The sequence below is a fragment of the Ammodytes marinus genome, assembly GCF_949987685.1.
Source record: "Ammodytes marinus genome assembly, chromosome: 4".
NCBI classification, from domain to species: Eukaryota; Metazoa; Chordata; class Actinopteri; order Uranoscopiformes; family Ammodytidae; genus Ammodytes; species Ammodytes marinus.
The window spans coordinates 13,525,133-13,548,191 of record NC_137233.1 but is presented as its reverse complement, the minus strand read 5'-3'; the positions used below and the strand labels follow the sequence as shown (position 1 = coordinate 13,548,191).

General features: G+C 40.4%; 1 protein-coding gene across 1 annotated transcript; it reads right to left on the bottom strand.

Moving 5' to 3' along the window:
• Positions 1-24: 24 nt before the first annotated feature.
• atrip (ATR interacting protein) lies at positions 25-19,218 on the bottom strand. The gene is made up of 17 exons (XM_080026739.1): positions 18,945-19,218; positions 17,705-18,051; positions 16,874-16,959; positions 16,121-16,291; positions 15,924-16,036; positions 15,215-15,450; positions 14,316-14,421; positions 13,638-13,823; positions 9,125-9,383; positions 8,836-8,889; positions 8,400-8,581; positions 6,269-6,405; positions 6,014-6,105; positions 3,070-3,156; positions 1,348-1,426; positions 1,064-1,261; positions 25-559 (listed from the first exon to the last, which is right to left on the bottom strand). Exons 2-17 carry the CDS (start codon positions 18,048-18,050, stop codon positions 486-488), a joined length of 2,406 nt encoding a protein of 801 aa, XP_079882865.1. The 5' UTR covers position 18,051; positions 18,945-19,218; the 3' UTR covers positions 25-485.
• Between the last annotated feature and the right edge of the window lie 3,841 nt (positions 19,219-23,059).

The following is a 23,059-nucleotide window of genomic DNA, read 5'->3' as shown; positions in this document are numbered from 1 at the left end:
GTCTTCCTGAAGTCTGTTGTTTTCCGGTAAATGGTAAAAGGGGTATTTAAAAGTTAGGTGGACATTTTTATAAGGCAAAAGTATAAAGCAGTTAAAACATTAAAAAATAACTGCACTGGTAGGAGTGCAGTGTAGGAGGGACCATAACCAGACCTTAAATCCAGTGTGAAAACATAATGAAAGTGTGAAATCACAGAGAAAAGTTGCAGAAGAGGAAACAGGGAGAAGGAAAGAAACGATTTGCTTAACATGAACTCTGACAGCAGCAGCTTTTCTCACCTTCATGTTTTATTATTTAATCCAATCAGACAGCAGAATAAATCCTGAGACTGTGTGTCACTCCAGTCAGTCCCTCATTTCTGTTCCATATCCACTTCAACAGTCTCTTTTCTGTCTTCGTCTGAAATATCCAATCAACAGTTAATAAACGGTCCAGCTTGTCTTCTCATTGGTCACTGATGCAGTCCGTGGCAGGAGTCGGCCAATCAGGAGCCGGTATCAGTGTCCATGTCATCAGTATCATCGCCCTCTGAGCGGCAGATCTCCTCCAACGCCAGCTCTAACAGACAGGTAAAAGTAAACATGAGTCAGTTTTCTATAGTGATGTGAAATTACATTGCCAAAATATAAAGACACCGTCCTGAAAAAATCACACATCAGTTACATTCACTCAGCATTGTGGCTCGCAAGTGCTAACGCTTCTGTCACCCTCACCCCATAAGTCATATGCAGTCACGTATTTACAGGTTTTGAATTTGGGAAAAAGAAGTACTGATAGGCAGATAACCTGAATTAGGTGAGAATGTATCCAGAGAGAAAGCATCAACATTTTTTTCAAGGGCAGTTAGAACTACAGCCCATAGTAATTAACATGAAGAATATGTTTCTAGTGCGGAAATGGTTTGATAACATGAACCTTTACAATGAAATAAAATTATGCTATGGTTTGTGTGTTGTATGACTTGATTAACTTACAGGGACACACTAGATTAACTGTTGGGTGTGTATATGTGAGTGAGTGAGTGAGTGAGTGAGTGAGTGAGTGAGATTGTGTGTGCGTTACCTTCGCTCTCACTCAGCTCTGGGATCTTCCTCAGCGTGTCTCGTACAGCGGGGATGACCTGGTCGTACATGTGCAGCAGTGGCCTGCAGCTCTGGGAGAAGCTGCCGTGATGCAGCAGCAGCCAGTGCAGCAGCAGCAGACACTCTCTGAGCAGGGACGCCGCTGCGCCCCGCCACCATGGCAACGAGGGGGCCGGACCTACATGAAAGAAAGAAAAAAACAAAATAAATGACAATTTGTCTATAGAATAATCAACTGTTTTTAGGGAGCCTTTGAATACCAACCTGCCGTGTCCGTCGGCTCCTGAGAACCACGAAGATCCAACCACTGACGATGGAAAACAATCACCACTGTCTGTACCAACTGAGAGATAGAGAGAGAGAGAAAGACTTGTGTAAAAAGCTGCACCTCAAAGTTTAGTGTCAATATACAGTGCGTTCCAAATTATTATGCAAATGATATTTTTCTCAGATTTTCCTAAACAGTCGATGCAAATTACAGTCAGTATAATTTTCAAGTCATCAACCGTTAAAGTATGATTAAAATTTTATTGAACAAGCCTCCAAATGATAACGGTATTTTTTTCAAAAATAAAAAACTCAAAATGCACCATCCCAAATTATTATGCACAACAGAGTTTCAAAACATTTTATAAGTTGTAAAGAAATCAAAATGGTAATTTGTTGAATTTGCAGGATGTGAAAGGTCATATTTAGTGAAATCAAAAGCTATTTCAAATCAAAAACATCTTAACAGGCCAAGTTACATGTTAACATAGGACCCCTTCTTTGATATCACCTTCACAATTCTTGCATCCATTGAACTTGAGTTTCTGCTTGAATATCTTTGCAGGATGCCAGAATAGCCTCCCATAGCTGCTGTTTTGATGTGAACTGCCTGACAACCTCATAGATGTTTTGCTTGAGGATGCTCCAAAGGTTCTCAATAGGGTTGAGGTCAGGGGAAGATGGGGGCCACACCATGAGGTTCTCTCCTTTTATGCCCATAGCAGCCAATGACACAGAGGTATTCTTTGCAGCATGAGATGGTGCACTGTCATGCATGAAGATGATTTTACTACGGAAGGCACTGTCCTTCTTTTTGTACCACGGAAGAAAGTGGTCAGTCATAAACTAAACATACTTTGCCGAGGTCATTTTCACACCGTCAGGGACCCTAAAGGGGCCTACCAGCTCTCTCCCCATGATTCCGGCCCAAAACATGACTCCGCCACCTCCTTGCTGACGTTGCAGCCTTGTTGGGACATGGTGGCCATTCACCAACCATCCACTACTCCATCCATCTGGACCATCCAGGGTTGCACGGCACTCATCAGTAAACAAGACTGTTTGAAAATTAGTCTTCATGTATTTCTGAGCCCAGTGCAACCGTTTCTGCTTGTGAGCATTGTTTAGGGGTGGCCGAATAATAGGTTTATGCACAGCTGCAAATCTCTGGAAGATCCTACACCTTGAGGTTCGCGGGACTCCAGAGGCACCAGCGGCTTCAAATACCTGTCTGCTGCTCTGTAACGGCATTTTAGCAGCTGCTCTCCTTATCCGATGAATGTGTCTGGCAGAAATCTTCCTCATTGTGCCTTTATCTGCACCAACCTGTCTGCGCTCTGAATCAGCCACAAATCTCTTCACAGTACGATGATCATGCTTAAGTTTCCGTGAAATATCTAATGTTTTCATACCTTATCCAAGGTATTGCACTATTTGACGCTTTTCGGCAGCAGAGAGAACCTTTTTCTTTCCCATATTGTTTGAAACATGTCGCCTTCTTAATAATGTGGAACGTCCTTCTTAAGTAGATTTTCCTTTGATTGGGCTCACATGGCAAACTAATTATCACAGGTGTATGAGATTAATTTCAATGATCCAAGGCATCCTGAGACACAATATCATACATGAGTTTAATTGAAAAACAAAAAATTTGAAGTTTATGACACTTCAATCCAATTTGCATAATAATTTGGAACACGGTGTATAGATAGTTTTTACCTCAGTGTAACATGGACAGGTGCTGCGCTGGCTGGTTGTCCAGCTTTCTGCTCTCTGAGTCATCAGTCTGCTCAGCAAACGAACCACCTGAGACACAAAAACAACAATGGAGTACAATGCAAGAACAGTGGATTCTTAAATAAAAGCTTATTTCAACTATTAACAGATGAAGACGAGCCTTAGTAAAACCATTAAGTGCTGGAATTACCTTTATTAAAAACTATTAAGATTCAAATAATATATTCTGTATATATTCCGTCAATACAGCAACAGTCATGTCATATTAACCACTCAGTCATAGCTGATATCACTTTCATTAAAAAATAATTACATCAGTTTTGTTTCTTTTTTTAAATTTATATATTGTCATTGTTTAGACTCAATACGGACCGAAAAGGTAGGTTGAGTGATTTCCTTACCTACCCTTTTTCCTTATATTTTATTCATAGGTGCCTCAGGATCTTATAATCTTTTTTAAATTTAGTATTGGGGGTGTTAACCAACCTGTTTTATTTTCTTTCACTTTGTTTTAAACAAAGCAGTGTGTTGCTCACTGGTGTAAAAGCCTGAGAGTCCATGTCACAAACTCCACGCAAAAGTTTAAACCAATTAAATGTATTCAACCAAACTTATTGAAGCCATGCTGGGATGTCCAGCACATGTGCGGTGGAGTTTTTTGGATAGTGCAGGGTGAACAGAGACAAGGCAGGGTGGATGACAGCTGAAGAGAGAAAAGGGAATAAGCTGATGGACCAACTGTTAAAGCCTGGAGGAAGTGACCTGGATCAACTGAGTGAACTAGGTCAGCTGGTGACCTTCAACTGTTTAACCAATTATCAGCCTGTCGTATAACAGGGAGGGATGTCACATAGCTTCAAACTAAAAGCTTGTTTAATTGTCTAATGTCTTTGTTGGACATTTATTTGGAAGCAATCCCTTTAGGACCACATTACACAGTGACTGGCCAGGTTTGTAAAGGAGGGAATGTAGTCAGAGGCATTACGGCCAATGTACTACTTAATGGGAACCACGTGTTATTTTGCGCACAAACATCAGTTCACACCCAGTGTTAATTTTGGCAGCAAATTCTGATTTAGTCTTAGTCTTAGTCTTTTGAATATCACACCATTTAGTCTTAGTCCTATTCTAGTCATCTAAAATAGTTTAGTCTTAGTCTAGTCTAGTCTACTAAATATAAGCAGATTTTAGTTTGACTAAATCTACAGCGGACTTCATCGACTAAGTGTTTTTTTCTTCATTGAATGATATTAAGGTTTGAATATGCAATACAGACACAGATTTAATGGTTGTAATACAAAACATGTATTCTATTTCATTAGTAATAATCTCACATAAAATCAGTGTACCTGACTGGATAGGGGGGACGGGGGCTTTAAGAGCCTGTGCCCGGGGGTCCATTATCTCATGATCTGTCTATGAACCAACTGGATTCCACAATCTTTTTTTCTTTTTGCGGGGAGCATGCACAAGCATTATTTATAAAATAAAATAAAATAAAGAAAATATTTTTAAAAAGTGGGGGGCCCCACACTAGGTCTTGAAACGGGCCCCGAGATCGTTAAGGCCGCCCCTGGGCAGCAGCAGCAGCACGCAGTTGAGGTGCTGATAAATTTGAGCAACTGCGCCTTCCTTTAAGCAACACTGCTGCCGCTGTGTGTGTTCGGACTTCTTTTGCATCAAAGCCTTTTAGATAATACAATTAGAGGTTTTAATTGAACGCTGTCCATGTGTCGGAGCTGATTGTAACTTAAAAACAGAAACTAACGGACGGAGGCGGCAGTTTCACATGGCTCTGTGTATTCAAACTCGAGACAGAGCCTACTACAAACAGATCGCGGAACTTAGCCGTTCCCCTAGACATCGTTAACGGGCAGGATATCCCTGACTATCATTTTTGTCCATCATACCGCAGAGTTTTTCAGCACAGCGGCTCACTCCACCCGCTCACACCTGCGCGGTCTCCCGTCGATTTTCACCGACACAGGGTTGCATTCGCTGCTTTGCACTGATTGGATTTCTTCCCAACTTGTCCCACAAAAAGAGTAGTTCTGATTGGATCTCTTCTCCATTCGTCCCGCCCTAACAGTTTCGTCTAGTTCCTATTCGTAGACTATAGTGTCAGTTAAATTAGTCTTCGTCATCACATCTGCCTTTTTATTTAGTTTTTATTTAGTTTACGTCCGTGAAAAAGGTTCGTAGACGAATATTTTTCGTCATAGTCTTAGTCTACGAAATTAACACTGTTCACACCGTTTATATATCAGCTTGCACGTTTTTTTTAAGCACAAGTTTTTATACGTGCAAACTTTTAGTAGATAAAGCCCCCCCCTGGTCGGACAAAACCAAAACAGAATGAGTGTTCATATTTCTTAGGGTAAACTCAAGACCTACCTTTTTAGTTTAGCTTTTCATAGAATTATATTTAAACTATGTCATTTTTATTTATTTTTAATGATTCATTTGATTGAATTAATATATTATATAAATATATATACAGGTATACTGTATATCCTATATTGCTTTTTTATGAACTTGTTTAGTTATTACTTCTATGTTTATCCAGGCTTTTAATTCAATTAAATGTATTTAATCATATTAATTTATATATCTCACTCTTTTTCTCCCTACTCATATTTTATCTACTTACTCCTCGTATTTTTTATGTATTTTATTTTCTTTATTTTTATCTTCCACTTTAAACATTTCTTCTACTTCAAATGCTAGGAGTTCAGTCTCAGGTGTTTCGTCAGGGTTTTCTATGATAGCGTTTTCTCAGTTCTGTTTTAACAGTTCTTATTTCATGGATTTTGTCCAATTATTAATAGTTTCATGCAAAGTGCTAACATTTGATTTGATAATGAAACCATAAAGCTTCTTTACTACTGTTGGAATATGTGTGTGTGTGTGTGTGTGTGTGTGTTACCTGCAGGTCCAGCAGAATCCAGTCTGTTTGTGTTGCCTGGTCGTCTGCTCTGGTTCTGATGAACTGGAACAACTTCAGGAAAACACACGGGTCTAGATAAAAAAAAAATCAGATGTTCAGCTGCTGTGAGGTATTTAATGTTTATGCAAATGGTGTGGAGGAGAAACTATCAAGCTAAATTAAGATTGAGTGAGGCAGAGTGGTTCCTAAGGATATAAATGATTCATCACAGAGGAGTTAACAGTTATGTATCACCATGCTGGGAGCAGAGCTGCTGGGCCGGTGTCTGGTGGTCCGACATCGACGTGAGCAAAGAGACACACTCTGAAACTGTCTGTAACCTGCTGTCTGCTGACAAACACACACACAGCGCCTGCAGCACACACTGCAACCTGAGACACAAGACGACAGGAAGAAACAGATGAGACCAGTGTGAACTAATTAACTAGTTCAACAGTAAGAGGATCAGGTTTAATCATTTTAGTTGTTCGTGCAAGTAGTATTTTCTATGAATCTCTTTTTGTTTCTGGATTAAAAAGGAACAATAATTTATGGAAAGCTGAAATACATTTATTATTAGTTTGGCCCAAAGTAGGCCTTTTTAGGCTAATACTGATAATGATACATGAAAACAAAACCTCTAATAACGACACATTGGCCGATATGTGTGTCTGATGCGAGTTATGGCTCTCAGTAGAAGTGGTGACATGTTGTGCACAAACTGCACTAATGAGGTACAAAGGGTATAGTAGTCTCATCATTTTCTGTCAGTTTATTTTCGGAAAAATAAGCTTCAACTTCAAGTGATCTTTACAGAGTTCAGCTGTTCATATTTCATTAGCTATTTTTACTCTCTGTTACGTCACCACACTGACTATATATCATTCCTCCTGGTAGTTTACAGTCTAACATTAAATAACGACTGACAGTAAGTCAAAAAATCACTCGAACACACATGCACGCAGTTTCCCTCCCAGGTAAGTATTGCATCATATCACATGTGTCTGTGGCTTTGCTTGAGAAAACTCAAGAAAAGTGTGATGACGCTTCATTCAGCTCTCACACATTAAAAAGAAATGTTCTGCTGTCAGCAGGAAAACATGGTTATTAACTAGGGCTGTCAAGCGATTAAAATAATTAATCTAATTAATTACAGGCTCTGTGATGAATTAATCTAAATTAATCGCACACTTTTATACCTGTTTATAAACAGCTGTATAGCCTGCTACAGTTTGTTTCTCTCTCTCTCTCTCTCTCGCTCTCCGTCTCTCGTAACTTCTGTCTCCACAACAGACAGCGCTGCACTGCCACAGATGCTTATGCCGATTAATTCACCATCGTCGTACTCATAGGCAAAAATATTGACACACACACACACACACACACACACACACACACACACACACACACACACACACACACACACACACACACACACACACTCACGGGGCGGGTGTCTGTTTACGCGGGAGACGAGACAGCTAGCAAACAAAATTGAGACACACGGAGGAAGATTGAGAGATACTTTTGAACTTACATTGTTGCACCCACTAAATCAATAATGCACAGACACTGCGGAGAATAAAGTAAGATGTCTTCCTACCTTCATGCTTATTTGCCGGAAGCATCCCATAAACCGTCCATAGAGCCCTTGGCCCCGCCCTTTCCCCTGCTTCTCTCTTTACTTTTCTCCCTTTCACCCGTGCGGGCTGTGTATGCAAGCTACAGGTGCAGCTTCGCAGCACTTTTGCACCGGGTCAAAGGGCATTATAGAAGTGCGATTAATCTGCGTTAATTTTTTTAATCGCGTTAATTTTTTTGTGATTAATTAATCGAAATGAACGCGTTAATTTGACAGCCCTATTATTAACATGTGAACTCATCATCAACTTCAAAACTGAGCAGTTCTCTCTTCAGCTTCTCTTCATCATCATCATCGTCATCTTCATTCTTATTAATATTTGCGTCCCTCCTCTGGAAGCCCAGGGATACGTTAAACATTTATGGAACTACTTTGTTAATTTAAAAGTTATATTAGAGTGCAAATTATGGATTGCTTTAAAGACCTTACATCTGCTTATATCTAACATTCTAGCGTGTTTTTAACTAAATTAAATTATAATTGATAAATGAATTCCAATGATGTGTTTCAACATTTTAATTAATCTTCATACACTAGGTCTGCTTTGTAAACATCTTATGTCACATATAATCATTTCAATCATCACATTTCTTCTCAAATCTGCTCGCCATACAATATAGAGAAAAACAACGAGCTCGACCATGACGTTTGACCTCCTTACTGCTAGTTGCTAGTAATAGTGCCAATCAGGGAAATGAGCGTAGGTTAAAATTAGAAAACAGCTGTACGAGTGTGTGAGAATACCTGTCAGTGTGTGTCTCTGGCGTCCTCTCAATCAGCACACAAAGTGTCTTCATGGCATTGAGGACGACCTCCTTTCCCTGTGAGCCTCCGCCATCACCTAGCCCCACATCACACAGCCGCAACATTGACTGCAGCAAGGCATTCTGGGAGCACAGACCCAGACCTGCAGAAGAGAACCTGGCCTAAGTCCAGAGAGGAAGATTTGTTTAGGAAAGTTTTTATTTAAATGATGGTGAAAAAATATCTGTCCAGCAGGATTGGGATAAGGAAATGACACATTTTGAGCTCTTCCAAGTTATTCTGACAAATCGTTATTTAGTTTAATTTCACAAAGTACATATTTTGATATCACACCTGCTTATTGTACAGAAGGTGCAGAGGGGGAAGTTAATGAAGTTAAATACATTGCAATAAAGATTGTTGATTCTGTTTGTACCTTTTTGTCTGCATCTCTGCTCTGACTCTCCTTTGACAACACAGCATCCACCACCTGGGAGCATCACAAAGATCAAAATCCAAATTATACTTATATTCTTTCTGATTAGAATTAAAATGTTCTCACTGAAAGAAAATAAGTGATGAAAAAAAAACAGTTGGGACCATAGCTATATAATGGCACAGTGTTGTACATAACAGACTGGACAATGTGTACTTTGAATACTAGCTTAGAATAAAATCATCCAGTTAGTAAATTAGTGTCTGTATCGTTGCTGTTGCGCCATTACCTCGTCACTGTGGGCCAGCACAAGGTAGAGGAGCCTCAGAGCAGCCAGACCAGTGTCCTCTACGCTGAAACGAGTCAAAACAGGCTCCTGCAGTCTCCTCCCTGCTCCAGCTCTGTCTGATGGCAGCGAGCTGGATGACGCAGTAGAGTTTGAACCACTGCTGCCGGCAGAGGTTGAGCGCAGTGAATCCAGAGCCTGACAGAGCCGAGACAGGTGAAGCTCCAACAGAGGGAGGAGGAGGACCGCTCCGGGACACGTCCTACACAACAAAAACATTATTTAGGTAAGTTGCAACATTATTGCTAGGATTTATATAGTCACACTTAATGTTTTTGTCAGGGCTGGCGTGGTCAGTAAGTTTGAAAGTTTATTTCTTCAGGTTTTTTGATTTTTTTATATATGAAAAAAAAAGTTGCAAGGAAATGTAATGTAAACGTTGGCTCGTGTTTTATTGTTGGAAAGTCTATGAAAGGTACAGTATAAAATATGAGTTAACAAAGCATTTCCTTATGGTTTTATCTTGTTTGTTGTCTGTTGTTTTAAAGTGTTACTTCTGTGTGATGACAGTATTTCAAGTTTACAGGGACTCAACCTGTCATTCTGGTTATGGTTACATTAGTACATGACCTTATTGTGGTGTTTCGCCATGTGATTTGTTTGTACTGCTGTTACATCAGTTGGCCACAAGAGGGCGCTGCTGTCCACATAATCGCTCAGCTTTAACCATGTTGGGCAGCAGATGAAAAACCCTGCATTCCATATCGCATACTCTTACTTTTTTACTTTTTTTCATACTACAGCTGATCATAAAAAGTACGTAATTTGCATGTAGTAGGCACACACAAGTGGGACATCCGATGTGCAGTGGATTGTGGGTCCCAATCGCCCAAAAAGCATTCGGATTTCCACACTAAATATTGTGTCCGGATGTAGTAGGGCGGGTTGTAGTAGGGTGGGTTTTTGAGCATGCTGCATCTGGCTACAGGAAGTGGGACACCCTAAATCTTTTACTAAATAGCAGGGACGTATGGGTATTGGAAACAGTCAAAGTTTCAGCACAGCAGCTGTAGTATCTTAGTTTAGTTTAGTTTTATTTATTCGTCACATACACAATTGCACATTGTTGTGATACTTGAACATGATGTAACTTTTTACTTGTGCATATCTTGTGACATTTGTATTTATTTTTGTCATAAGTAAAAGTAGGAAATGTTTAATGAAACAGAATAGAATGTGAAGGCTCATCAGGTTAAAGTTGACCAGAGGAAGGGGGAGGACCATAGGGCCATAGGAAGGAGTAGGGGAAGGACCTTATATGGCCATACAGTAGGAAAGAGGGAGGGGGCTACCGGGGTCCCCCATGCAGCTGTTCCTTTTTCACTCCTCCCTCTCTCAAAGCTCATTGGTTCTCAGTTCACTACAGGTCCTTCTCATATAATTAGCATATTGTGATAAAGTTGATTATTTTCCATAATGTAATGATAATAATTGAACTTTCATATATTTTAGATTCATTGCACACCAACTGAAATATTTCAGGTCTTTTGTTGTTTTAATACTGATGATTTTGGCATACAGCTCATGAAAACCCCAAATTCCTATCTCAAAAAATTAGCATATCATGAAAAGGTACTCTAAACGAGCTCTTAACCTAATCATCTGAATCAACTAATTAACTCTAAACACCTGCAAAAGATTCCTGAGGCTTTTAAAAACTCCTAGCCTGGTTCATTACTCAAAACCGCAATCATGGGTAAGACTGCCGACCTGACTGCTGTCCAGAAGGCCATCATTGACACCCTCAAGCAAGAGGGTAAGACACAGAAAGAAATTTCTGAGCGAATAGGCTGTCCCCAGAGTGCTGTATCAAGGCACCTCAGTGGGAAGTCTGTGGGAAGGAAAAAGTGTGGCAGAAAACGCTGCACAACCAGAAGAGGTGACCGGACCCTGAGGAGGATTGTGGAGAAGGGCCGATTCCAGACCTTGGGGGATCTGCGGAAGCAGTGGACTGAGTCTGGAGTAGAAACATCCAGAGCCACCATGCACAGGCGTGTGCAGGAAATGGGCTACAGGTGCCGCATTCCCCAGGTCAAGCCACTTTTGAACCAGAAACAGAAGCGCCTGACCTGGGCTACAGAGAAGCAGCACTGGACTGTTGCTCAGTGGTCCAAAGTACTTTTTTCGGATGAAAGCAAATTTTGCATGTCATTCGGAAATCAAGGTGCCAGAGTCTGGAGGAAGACTGGGGAGAAGGAAATGCCAAAATGCCTGAAGTCCAGTGTCAAGTACCCACAGTCAGTGATGGTCTGGGGTGCCATGTCAGCTGCTGGTGTTGGTCCACTGTGTTTTATCAAAGGCAGGGTCAATGCAGCTAGCTATCAGGAGATTTTGGAGCACTTCATGCTTCCATCTGCTGAAAAGCTTTATGGAGATGAAGATTTCGTTTTTCAACCAGACCTGGCACCTGCTCACAGTGCCAAAACCACTGGTAAATGGTTTACTGACCATGGTATTACTGTGCTCAATTGGCCTGCCAACTCTCCTGACCTGAACCCCATAGAGAATCTGTGGGATATTGTGAAGAGGAAGTTCAGAGACACCAGACCCAACACTGTGGATGAGCTTAAGGCCACTATCGAAGCATCTTGGGCCTCCATAACACCTCAGCAGTGCCACAGGCTGATTGCCTCCATGCCACGCCGCATTGAAGCAGTCATTTCTGCGAAAGGATTCCCGACCAAGTATTGAGTGCATAACTGAACATAATTATTTGAAGGTTGACTTTTTTGTATTAAAAACACTTTTCTTTTATTGGTCGGATGAAATATGCTAATTTTTTGAGATAGGGATTTTTGGTTTTTCTTTACTTTTTTGCCAAAATCATCAATATTAAAACAATAAAAGGCTTGAACTACTTCAGTTGTGTGTAATGAATCTAAAATATATGAAAGTCTAATGTTTATCAGTACATTACAGAAAATATTGAACTTTATCACAATATGCTAATTATATGAGAAGGACCTGTATATAACAGCCCGTTTGGAGCAGAACAGGGCATTACAATATACCCTATAGTTTGTCACACTCTGTTCCAGCAGACTCTATCTGTCCCTTCAACCATGGAGTCAGAAGAAAAACTTAGAAGCGTAAGACTAAATCTGACGGGCATGCACATACCTCAGGTTATTTTAAGCTTTACAGCAAATTCAGGAAATTGACCAAGTAAACATCTATTAGGGGAAAAAATAACTCTATTGAATGAGTCATAAGGCATATAACCTCTTTTATTTTCCTTTCTTGTCCATTTTATGTAATATACCTATACTCTCTTGTATTTTGTAAATAAAATCCCTTAAATGTTGTAAAGCCTCAGTTGTGAATTAGTTTATAACTGGAACAGAAGGACTTTAGGTATAGGTTTTTTCTTCAAATAGATGGTTCCGTCCTCGGGGAGGTAAGTACAATTTGAGCCCACACTACGGCACATTACTGATTTAAAAACACATACAACTTTATAAAACTAACCTCTCTGTAAGGAGAGAATATGCTCTAATTCCTTCCCAGGTTTAACGCAGGCGTTCAAATTCTGAAAATAGTATATCTGTTCTATTTTTAGGAAGCAGGGTTAAAAAGCATAGGTTGCATAAAACTGAATATAATAACTTGTGAAGGATATCTTCTGTCTGAGAGTGGTGAATGAAATAAATACATACGTCTTCAAACGGGTATAAGTTTAGAGGATTTATTTTCGGATAACGACCGTAAGAGGAAAAAAGAGGAAGATTTTCTGAAGCAAATATAAAAGGGTTTATACTACACAGAAACCGGCATCATCATAAGGATGAAGGGGTTCTGAGGAAGTAAAACGCTGAACAACGTGGTCATTTTCCTTTATTTTAAAGTATCCCTGGTAGTCTGGAGGCTGAACCCTGCCCTTTCGCCGCTGCGGCCGGGGTTCGCTTATTGGAGCGGAAACCATAGTGAGAGGGGAAATTTCTTTATGAAGAAAAAGGTTGCAATTAGACCCCGGTGTTACAAGTTAGTTAATACTGGTGTATTAGGACATAACTGATAGACATTAGATACTAACTTATCATTCTAGATCAGACTTTTCCGGTTTAGATCGCATCAACATGGAAATGCGTCGTGAAATTCTTATGTACCAGTCCGGATGTAATTCAACTATATAAAGTGTGGGGGCGCCCTTAGCTCAGTTGGTAGGGCGTCCCCCCCATGGGCCTCGGCCAGCAGCGGACCCGGGTTCGTTTCCAGCCCGCAGTCGTACTCGGCATGTCACTCCCCTCTCTGCCCCATTTCAACTCTGTCTCTACACTATCAATAAAGCATAAAAAAAATGCCAAAAAAAAACTATATAAAGTGTAAGATTATAATAATGAATGGGTGGTGATGATTGGGTAGTGGGCTAAGTGACATTGTCAGTCTGGTTTAACAGTCTGATGGCCTGAGGAAAGAAACTCCTCCTCATCCTCTCTGTGTAGTATCTCAGCTCTACCTTTTGTTTGTGCTGCTGGCTGCAGCTTCTGGTTGGCTCTGACTCAGCATGTTGAGTCCGGTTACAGCCAGACTCTGGACCGGACTCAGAGCAGCTCTTCGGGCTTCACTTTCAACACCCCCGACACCGCTGGCTGCAGTATCCGAGTGGAGCTGCAAGCGGGCTGTCATACCTGCTGACAGCCCGCTGAATTCATAACATATAAAACAGCACATCAGTTAGTATTCAAAAACAGTTCAGCTCCTTTGTGCTTGAGCTGTAATGGGAACTATTATGGTACTAAAACTCAAATCACTGCTACTATTGTTGTTGAAACCGAGTGAAAAAGGTATTACAAAAGTTTAAAATTAACCTGACAGATTAATTAGTCATTTTGACAGATTAATTAGTCATTTTATAAAAATATATAATGTGGTTTTAATAAGCACAAATGCCTTTTTGTTTTTAACTGTGCTTCCTCGCTGAAGTAATGGAGAGTTAAATGCCCTGCTTAAGGGCGCTTCAGGATAAGTAACAAGGATGATAATTACCAGATTTATTCTGCCATAACTCATATTGAACCAATATGATTTTTTTCTAAAGTTACTGCAGCAGACTCATGTGTTTAAATGAATACAGCACTACACTGCACATAATATTCAATGTTACACCTAGCACACCACAGTGCAGGATATTTACCTGGACGTCAGGTGAATGTCAGTCAAACTCATGGAGAGAAGGTGAGAGAGGCCGAGGCTGCTGGGAGACAAAGGCTGCTGGAGCAGCAACCCCAGGAGGACGCCACCTGGAGGACAACACAGAACAACACTTTCCAAAAATGTCCTGATATTGCATCTGACCCTCGTCGCATGGTAAATGCTGTTATTTTTCAAACTCCAACTACCATATTATAAAACAGGTTTACTGTCAAATATTTTAAGCCTAACTCCGGATAACCTTAATGACAGCACTATGGCATCATTGAGGATGTTTTTACTGACCAGACAAAGTTCTCCTCAACTCAAACACAAAATGTAATTCATTTTATTAGTTTATTTTTTTTGGATGATGAACTGCCTGTCGAGAAAATGTATGTTAATCTTATTTCTTTATTAGAAAAATTCCAGATACACGCCATAAAATTTGCAAAACAGAAACAAAATCTGTCTATAGGTCTTATATAAAACCCCCCTGGAAACCTTTACAATACTGCACAAACTCTCTCTGTGAGACCTAGAGCCTTAAGTAATGAATTTGATTTGTAATTTATTTAAATTTTTCATTGATTTATCTATTATGTTATATACAATTACTCAAGCTCAAGTTGTATTTTTAGTGTTTTTTTAAATGTTAAAGCTGTCACAAGTTCCTCTGTGTAAAAGTCCTTGTCCAGAGCGGTGGTTTTTCATAGTCTGAGCATTATTCTTCTTGATAAGCATCTAACATTTTATGTCTAAAAACTATGAAATGTACCTTTAGTCTGCTGTAAGTGATTGACTGACTAAGGTAAAAAAAATAGAAACCTGTCATGAAACAAAAGAGATTTGAATGAACTATGTGGCAGGTAATGTATTTCCATTAACCCTCTACTGACTGACCTCTGTGCTGCATGTGTGCAGGTCTAACGGAGAGGAAGGGGTCCTGACGAGACGCTTCCTGTCTGTCCCCAGATCTGCTGCTGGACCCCCCTCTGTCTCCAACGTCTCTCCGCGTCTTCACCGGCGTGGTTCTGGCTCCAAACGTCTCCTTGGTGATGAAACCATTTCCCATTGGAGAGGAGGAGCTGCCACCGCTCCCATGATGCAACTGGATGAGACTGTTCAGTCCTTTAGGACTGAGAGGAGAGAGAGAAAGAGTGAACAGCCAATCAGATTAGAGATGATGACAATCAATCTCTGTGACTTGACATAAATATGACCAGTTCAAAACACACACACTGGTCAGTCCAAAGGGTTTATTCTGGAGTCACAGCTGAAACTGTTTCACTAAATGTGACCATTGCCCCCCACCCCGCCAAAATAATAAAATTGCCCTTTTCTTGTTTTACTTCTCAACTCGACACTGTCAGTAAATTTCACAAACTAAGTTTGATCAGCTGACTACAGAAGATGTTAAGGCCACGGGAGAAAAAAAAACAATAATTTTCCGTAGCCAACTTACATGCTAAAGTCCATGGTGATGTCTTCAACTGATTTGTTTTGTCCAACCAACATATACTGTAATCGGTTAACAATTATATAAAACTGAGAAATACATCACAAGACATTTAAGTAATTATCAAATGTGTCGTTAATATTGACCACTGACCTGTTTCTAGTCAGTGGAGAGGAAGTCTTGTTTCTGTCTGAATTGTGCAGTTTGGTCTTTATCTCGTTGATTTCTGCTTCTTTAAACTGCAGCTCCGACTGCAAAGACTGAACCTAAACATAGACAAAATGCCGGCGTTATTATAATTTTATTCTGAGGATTATAATTGCTGCTGTCTATCTATGCGTTGTCCTAACCTTCCTGTTGAGCTCCTTCTCCTTGTCGCTCTGTTCTCTCTGCTTCTGAGTCTCCTGCAGGATGTGGTTCTGCCTCTGGGCCTCCTTCTCCTGCTGAGCTCCTTTCAGAGAATCCCTCAGGACGCGGATCTCCCCGCTCTTCAACACAATCTCTTCCTCGACCTCCTTCAGCTAATTACATACACATTTACAAAGGCATGGTTATCAAGGGGTCTATGCTCAGCTGTTACAAGTCACTGAATTTGACATTAAACCAAACCCATAGTAAATACGCTGTTTGTAAAACCTCTCCCACATCTCGTTATCTTAACATTATCCTTAAAAGGTTTGTAGTCAACACTTTTTTGATCCAGATTGAATTGTGTCTGTAACAACGACTATCAAACACTGTACTGAAACAACTTTTTTATTACTGCCATAATATATTTTGCCAAAATATAAATTGGAATATGTTGTAAACACTAAATTGAGGCTTTTATTCATTAAGACTGGACTTGAAAAGGATGAAGTACATTTTTTATTTAAAAATTTCAATGAATGAACCTTACCAGAACCCTGTTCAACAAAATAAGAATGTACAGAAACACTTTATTAATGTGATAATCTCACATGCAAATGAGTCAGTGATTGTGGTTCTCTGCTCCGAATATGAATTATTTTTTTTTCACTGTAATGATCCTTTTGTATATTTCATTATTTTATTTATTTATTTTTATTTCAAGTTTTATTTAGTTCAAAACCAGCAAATCCCACCTTCCTCTTCAGCTCTGCGTGCTGAGCCTCCAGCAGACAGTAGGATCCATCTGATATGTCTGACCCGAACGGTTGCTGTCTGTTACCTGAACACACAAAGGAGGGTTAGGGTTACTTTATTATTAGTATATTAATACATCCTGCTAGAGTGCACACACAAAGGCAGTAATACAGTCAGGTCCATAATTATTTGGACATTGACACCATTTTCATCATTCTGGCTCTGTACACCACCACATTGGATTTGAAATGAAGCAACACTTCAAAAGGATGTAACTGAGTTAGTGGCCAAGAAAGGTGTTTGGAGACAGTTACTCCAACCAACCATAAAATCAATCATCTTCATTAAGCTATACTTTTTTTCAAGAAGTAGGAAATCTGTGGTTGTGAATTCATCTCACAAAAAGGTACACAACCCCGTTAAATGCACTTTTTAAACCCACATTGGCAGCGGTTTAATAAATGAGTAATATTCTACTTTCACTGTTTGCCATTATCCTAGTCTACAATAGTCAAATTACTTTGACAAAAAACTGCTTCCTTAACACTGATTAGCTGATATCGTTACAGTCCAATCATTATTCATATAGATCTGAGAAATTAAGTGAAATCAATGGCTGCCAGAAAGGAAGAAAATCAACCTAAATACGGACGAATGCTCTGGAAAACTGATCATTAGGAATAAAAAAAAAAGGACATAATGCAGACAGCTGGTGGGACTTCAAATCCATCAGGCTTTGTCCTATAAATATGATCATATTTTGGTCCATAAGACCATTTCATCTAAATCGGTTAAAATGTTGTGTTTTTTTTCTTCTGCTCTAGACTCACCAAGAGGCTCTCTGCTTGTTATCCCAGCAATCCCTCTGTTGCTGATACCCAAACCAAACGTGTTCTCTCTGCTCTGATTGGTTGTGGCTCTGCTCATGGATTTGACTGGCCCTGCAGATTGCGGCCGGGCAGACGAGCCGTGGGCCAGCTCTGACGGTTTGGTCCCCGCTTTAGGCCCAGGACCAGACGCAGCGGCCGAGGTGATGGCCTGCGAGGCGATGATGTCAATCTCATCTAAGTCATCCTGGGTGAAGTCCTCGTCACCTCCAAATGGGTCGTCAAAGGCCATCGCCGTCGCTACATCCTGGTTCAGGCCTCGAAGGCGCTTGGTGGGGGGGCAGTTCATGCTGTGGGGGAAAAAGGAAAAATACAGTTTAGCCGACTGCAAACAACTGTTGGTCTATAAATCTGTATAGTGTTGCATAATAATCAATATTGATTAAGCATTGTACATTAGGAAATCAGTTGTAGCTGGCCAAAAATTGACACGGAGGTGAAACTCCTAAAACCTAAAAGTAGAGCGAAAATGTCATCACTTGGATAGGTTTTGGTCAGTAACACCTGCTTTATTTGCTCCGAGACAATTGATAAATATGGGGCCCTGGGATACAATCCATAAATCCAAAGAAAAAGATTTTGGGGGATTACGAATTAGTTCCATTCACAAATTGGATATATATTGCCTTCCTACATTATTTCCAAGGTCAGTTAGTAAGGAATATAACAGACCACAGAGACCAAGGGCACACTTTTCCCCCATTCTGAAAATGAATAAGATTAAAAGACACAAGGTCTGTAACAAAACCACAAGATCAGCCAAAGTACACGTTATTTTGTTCACTCTTACCACATATTTACAACAACAAAAAAAGTTGTTTTCTGTGTGGCTATTAGTTACTACATTTTGCATTATTTAATCATTTCAAAGGGCAACTTCAAAAACCTCACTCCTACTTTCTGCTTACCATTGCTATGTTTGGACGCACTTTCAGACCGTTTCTGGTACGTTTTATATACTGGCACCTAATTTTATTCTCGTTTGGTGCAGAAGATTATTGTCAATCAGCAGTAACATATACGTTTCTGCAAGTTGATTTTCGTATAAATGAAATGAAACCAGCAGCTAATGGTGACAGTGATTATGGGCTTAATAAATGGTAAGCATGTTAATCCTTACTGTGATGTGTGAAATCTTCTAAACCAGACAGCTTTTAGATAACTAGATATTCCTCCGTGTTACCTTGTGTCCCGCTGATGCTGTGTCGCTCCTGTTAGCTGTGATTCCAATGACAGGCTGTTAGCCCAATGGACCTAGGGATAGCCCGCTAAAGCTAACTCGGCTCACTCCGTCAGAGCATCATTTAAATGTCGTTTAACACTTGATGAAACGTGGTTAGAGGTTTTTGATAATGTTATTCCTCCAGACGAGGCACCAGCACTAACTCAAATGGTTAAATAGTTAAACAGTAGCCGAAACAACACGAAAATAAAGTTTTCGGCACCAGTGTGTTGATCTACCCACTTCGGTGCCGCTGATGATCTGACCAATCACAGCGCTGCTCCGACTGTCCGACCAATCAGAGGTGGCCATGCGCTACACTGGTTGCTGTACAGGTCCCTGTGGCGGACATACTGTACTAAACTCGCAAGGTTGCATGAATGAATAAATACAATCCCACCCCCCCCCCCCCCACACACACACACACACACCCTATTTTATTTTTAATTTTTTCAATTTTACAACGGTCACAAGACACAAAGAAAGCAGAACATGTCACCATACTGTATAACAATACCATTTTGAGGCTGCCAGTTTACAAAGTAACGTTAGCCTTCTCAAAAGTAGCCTTATCAACACCTCATGAGTGAGCTAGAATGAGCAAATAGACACCACACTTATTCACACAGGCAGAAGTCTCTATGGGATTGGAGTAATGTGGCGCTGAGCCAAAAAAGGCCCCCAAATTCTAAATACGAATTTGTTCTTCTTATTATTCTTATTAAGGCGCAATCTCTCCATCTGTAAAACGGACTCCATATCCTTAGGCCATTGTTAAAAACATGGTGGATGGGTTAGGAGAAAGAGCTTCAGCATTGTTAGATGAAGATTAGCTTATAAATCCCATGACAAATCAAAAGTTCATGTAAAGCAACCAAAGATAGCAAGTGCATTATTTGGAAGCTCTTTCTCAAGGTTACAAAACACATCTGTATAACATCAATTTGATGTTTTGGCACTTTGGTCACACACTTTAAAGGGGACATATTATGCAAAAACTCGGGTTTAAATGTATATTTCCGAGGTCTACTAGAAAAGGTTTTAATGGTTTATGGTTTAAAAAACCCATTAGTTTTCTACCATTTCCCATTTCTTCATCGCCTTTTCCAGCCTCTTCAGGGGCCTCATTTATAAACGTTGCGTACGCCCAGAAGAGGGCGCACGCCAATTTCTAAGCAAATATTGGGATTTATAAAAACCAAACTTGACGGGAGATGTGCGTTCCTCCACGCAAACTCTGACCCATGCGTACGCACAGAAAGTGGAGAAAGGAGAAACGGCGACTCCGTCGGCACATGTATGAAGTGCGAGAACGAATGTGTTTGTGTAAAATTTATCCAGATAGGCCTATTATAAGCCATGTAGGTCTATCATATATTGGGAGTTCCTTTGCAAAACGGATGAAGCCATTCTTACAACTAATGAACAAATGCCTCCACGGATTTTTCCATGGAGTGATACCAACAAAAACAAAACGAATTAGGATCTTAAATAGCCTACAAACGGAGACATATGAGTGCAAATAAAAACAAAATAGCAACGTTCGAATAAGCTCTGCAGTTATTAAAGAATAACCTATCTGCATGTTGTGGAATTAATTCTGATAATATTGAGGTGGAATACAGCCTATTACTTTTACACTGACGCTGTTCTCGATGCCTCAGTCAGGCAGACAGGAGTGCACCTTTTCATACACTAATGATAAGCCTACTGTACATCACATAGGCTACTGTGATTTTTTTCACGTCTTTTAGTCCGTTTTATCTTTGTGTTTTTCTTTGTGTTTAAGCACGTCGCAATTGTGTTTTGAAAGGGACTGTGAAGTTTATTATTAACCCTCCGCCGCCCGTCACTGCCCCGGGATGAATTCTCCGAATCTGTATCTCATGGGGGGTCTCAGTGCCCCCCGCTCGTGGCACAAACACTGTTGTGTGAGGATATGCAGTTGTTTGCGTCCACTTTTATGTCGGATCACTTCTTTTTATTTCGGCCACAGCGTTCACAGAGGTCGCCACAGGCTGCACTCTATCGCCTTTACGCTCACATTGCCACCAAACTATATTTTCCCTGTTCGCCACTTCTCCAACGGGTACTTCGGGGTGACCGCAGTGATCCACACCGTGTGGAGTTTATTTTTCCATTTCCCTTTCAGTCGGCGATTGCCACTACCGCCTTCATGCACTCAGTAAATGATATTAATTCGGGCGTGTCGATGACTATGTATGGGTAAATATGGGCGGTACGTGAAGCCCGCAAAGGCTGCGCCACATTTAGAGTCGATTGTGATTTATAAAGGGAAACAGGCGTAGGACGTGAGTGCGCACTGTTTTATAAATCCGAATATTTTTGTTCGCACGTACATCCTACATTTCTTCCGTACGCCAGCTTCCACGTGAATCCCACGCAAAGCTTTATAAATGAGGCCCCTGCTCTCTATTTCAAAAGGTTGGTATTGACATCTACCCCCCTTCGCAAAAATCCTAGTCTGCTCTGACTGGTCAGATCTACATGGGCGTGCATGCACCGCCCTGCTCATTTACTCTATACCAACCTATATGGGCATGGCACACACCCAGCTGTCAGTTTTGTTTACTTTTGGCCAATGCAGCATGGAGATCGATGTTACCATGTTTAGCTTCATTTCTACAGCAAATGTCAGCACACTTACCACTTCTAAACCAAAAGCTTTACAACTGAACCTGGTCAGGCAGGAGTCTGAGCTGAAAACTGTGAAAATTGCATCAAGATTACTGGTTTCCCTGACATTATCCTCAGGTAAATACAGTTTAAATATGTCACAGTCAGTAACAGAATATGAGCTAAGTATTTATGCAAAAACCTCCTAACTTGTAACATACAACGTTTTATGTATGTCTCTACAGGCTAAACTGGGGAATGATCTACAACCCAGTGGAGTGAAAAAGCTTTGGTTGTGAAGCCATGCTGAGGTAACATGTATAGTAATGAGGCAGGAAAGGAATGTATAATGTCAAGATTCACTGGAAAGGCATTATCTTTTGTAAAAAAAAAAAAAGTATAGAAATAATTAGTCAGAGCTGCAAATTATCTGACACCCTTTCAACATCTAATAGATAATGTATCATTTGTATTGTGATCACTCATTTATAATAAAGTTTTACTGTTAAATGTATTGTGTTGCTAACTGTCACTGTTTGCTTCGTGTAGTAAAGGATTACTTGAAACTCACATTTTCATAGTCAGGATGTTGGACTAGTTTTCTGACCGATCTACATGCATTGACTTATACGTTTTTTTAATTCAACCCTTTATCTCTCTGAAGATTTCTTATAAAACAGTATCATTACATTTTAAAAAGACCAAAACCATACTTAAAAATAAAGCAGTTTATTCATAGCCAGTGAAATAGAAATATAAAGTGTACATATCAAACAGAAGCAAAGCCATAACTTGTATGTAACTGTCCAGTTGTTGCTGGTGGGCCCTGAAGAAGACCACCTGTCCCATCCAGTGAACAGTCTCCTCTGATGGAACAGATAGTGTGGTCCGTCAGGTCATATCTGTAAAACATGACACGTTCAATGTTATATCATGTAGCCTAGCTGAAATATACATCATACATCTGTAGTTATGGCAAAGCTACAAACTAATGAAAATATATTTTTTCTTCAATTATTAAATAAGATAGGCTTGTAGTGCTTTTACATAATTCACCTATGGAACTGAAGTTCCGGGGTTCCGGGGGGACTGTTATGACTGGGGGAATTTCCTGTTTTGTCTTGTTGGCGTTTTGAGACTATCAGGAGTTTACTGTCTGCTCCGTTGTTGTTACTCGACAAGTGTATTAATGTCATTAAAGCAGTTAGCTCCGTCTTTTGACACTCCGCCTCCGACTCCCGTCTTTACACGCCACATTGGTGACCCCGACGTCAGTCCCGCTGAAGATTCCGAGACTGATTTGAATATCGATCGCAACAGCATGGCGCTTTCCATCGTTCTCAAATTGCCTGAGTTCTGGGAGACGTCCGCGGCAACGTGGTTCGCACAGGCAGAGGCTCAGTTCACCCTCCGTGGGATTACAGATGATGCCACACGCT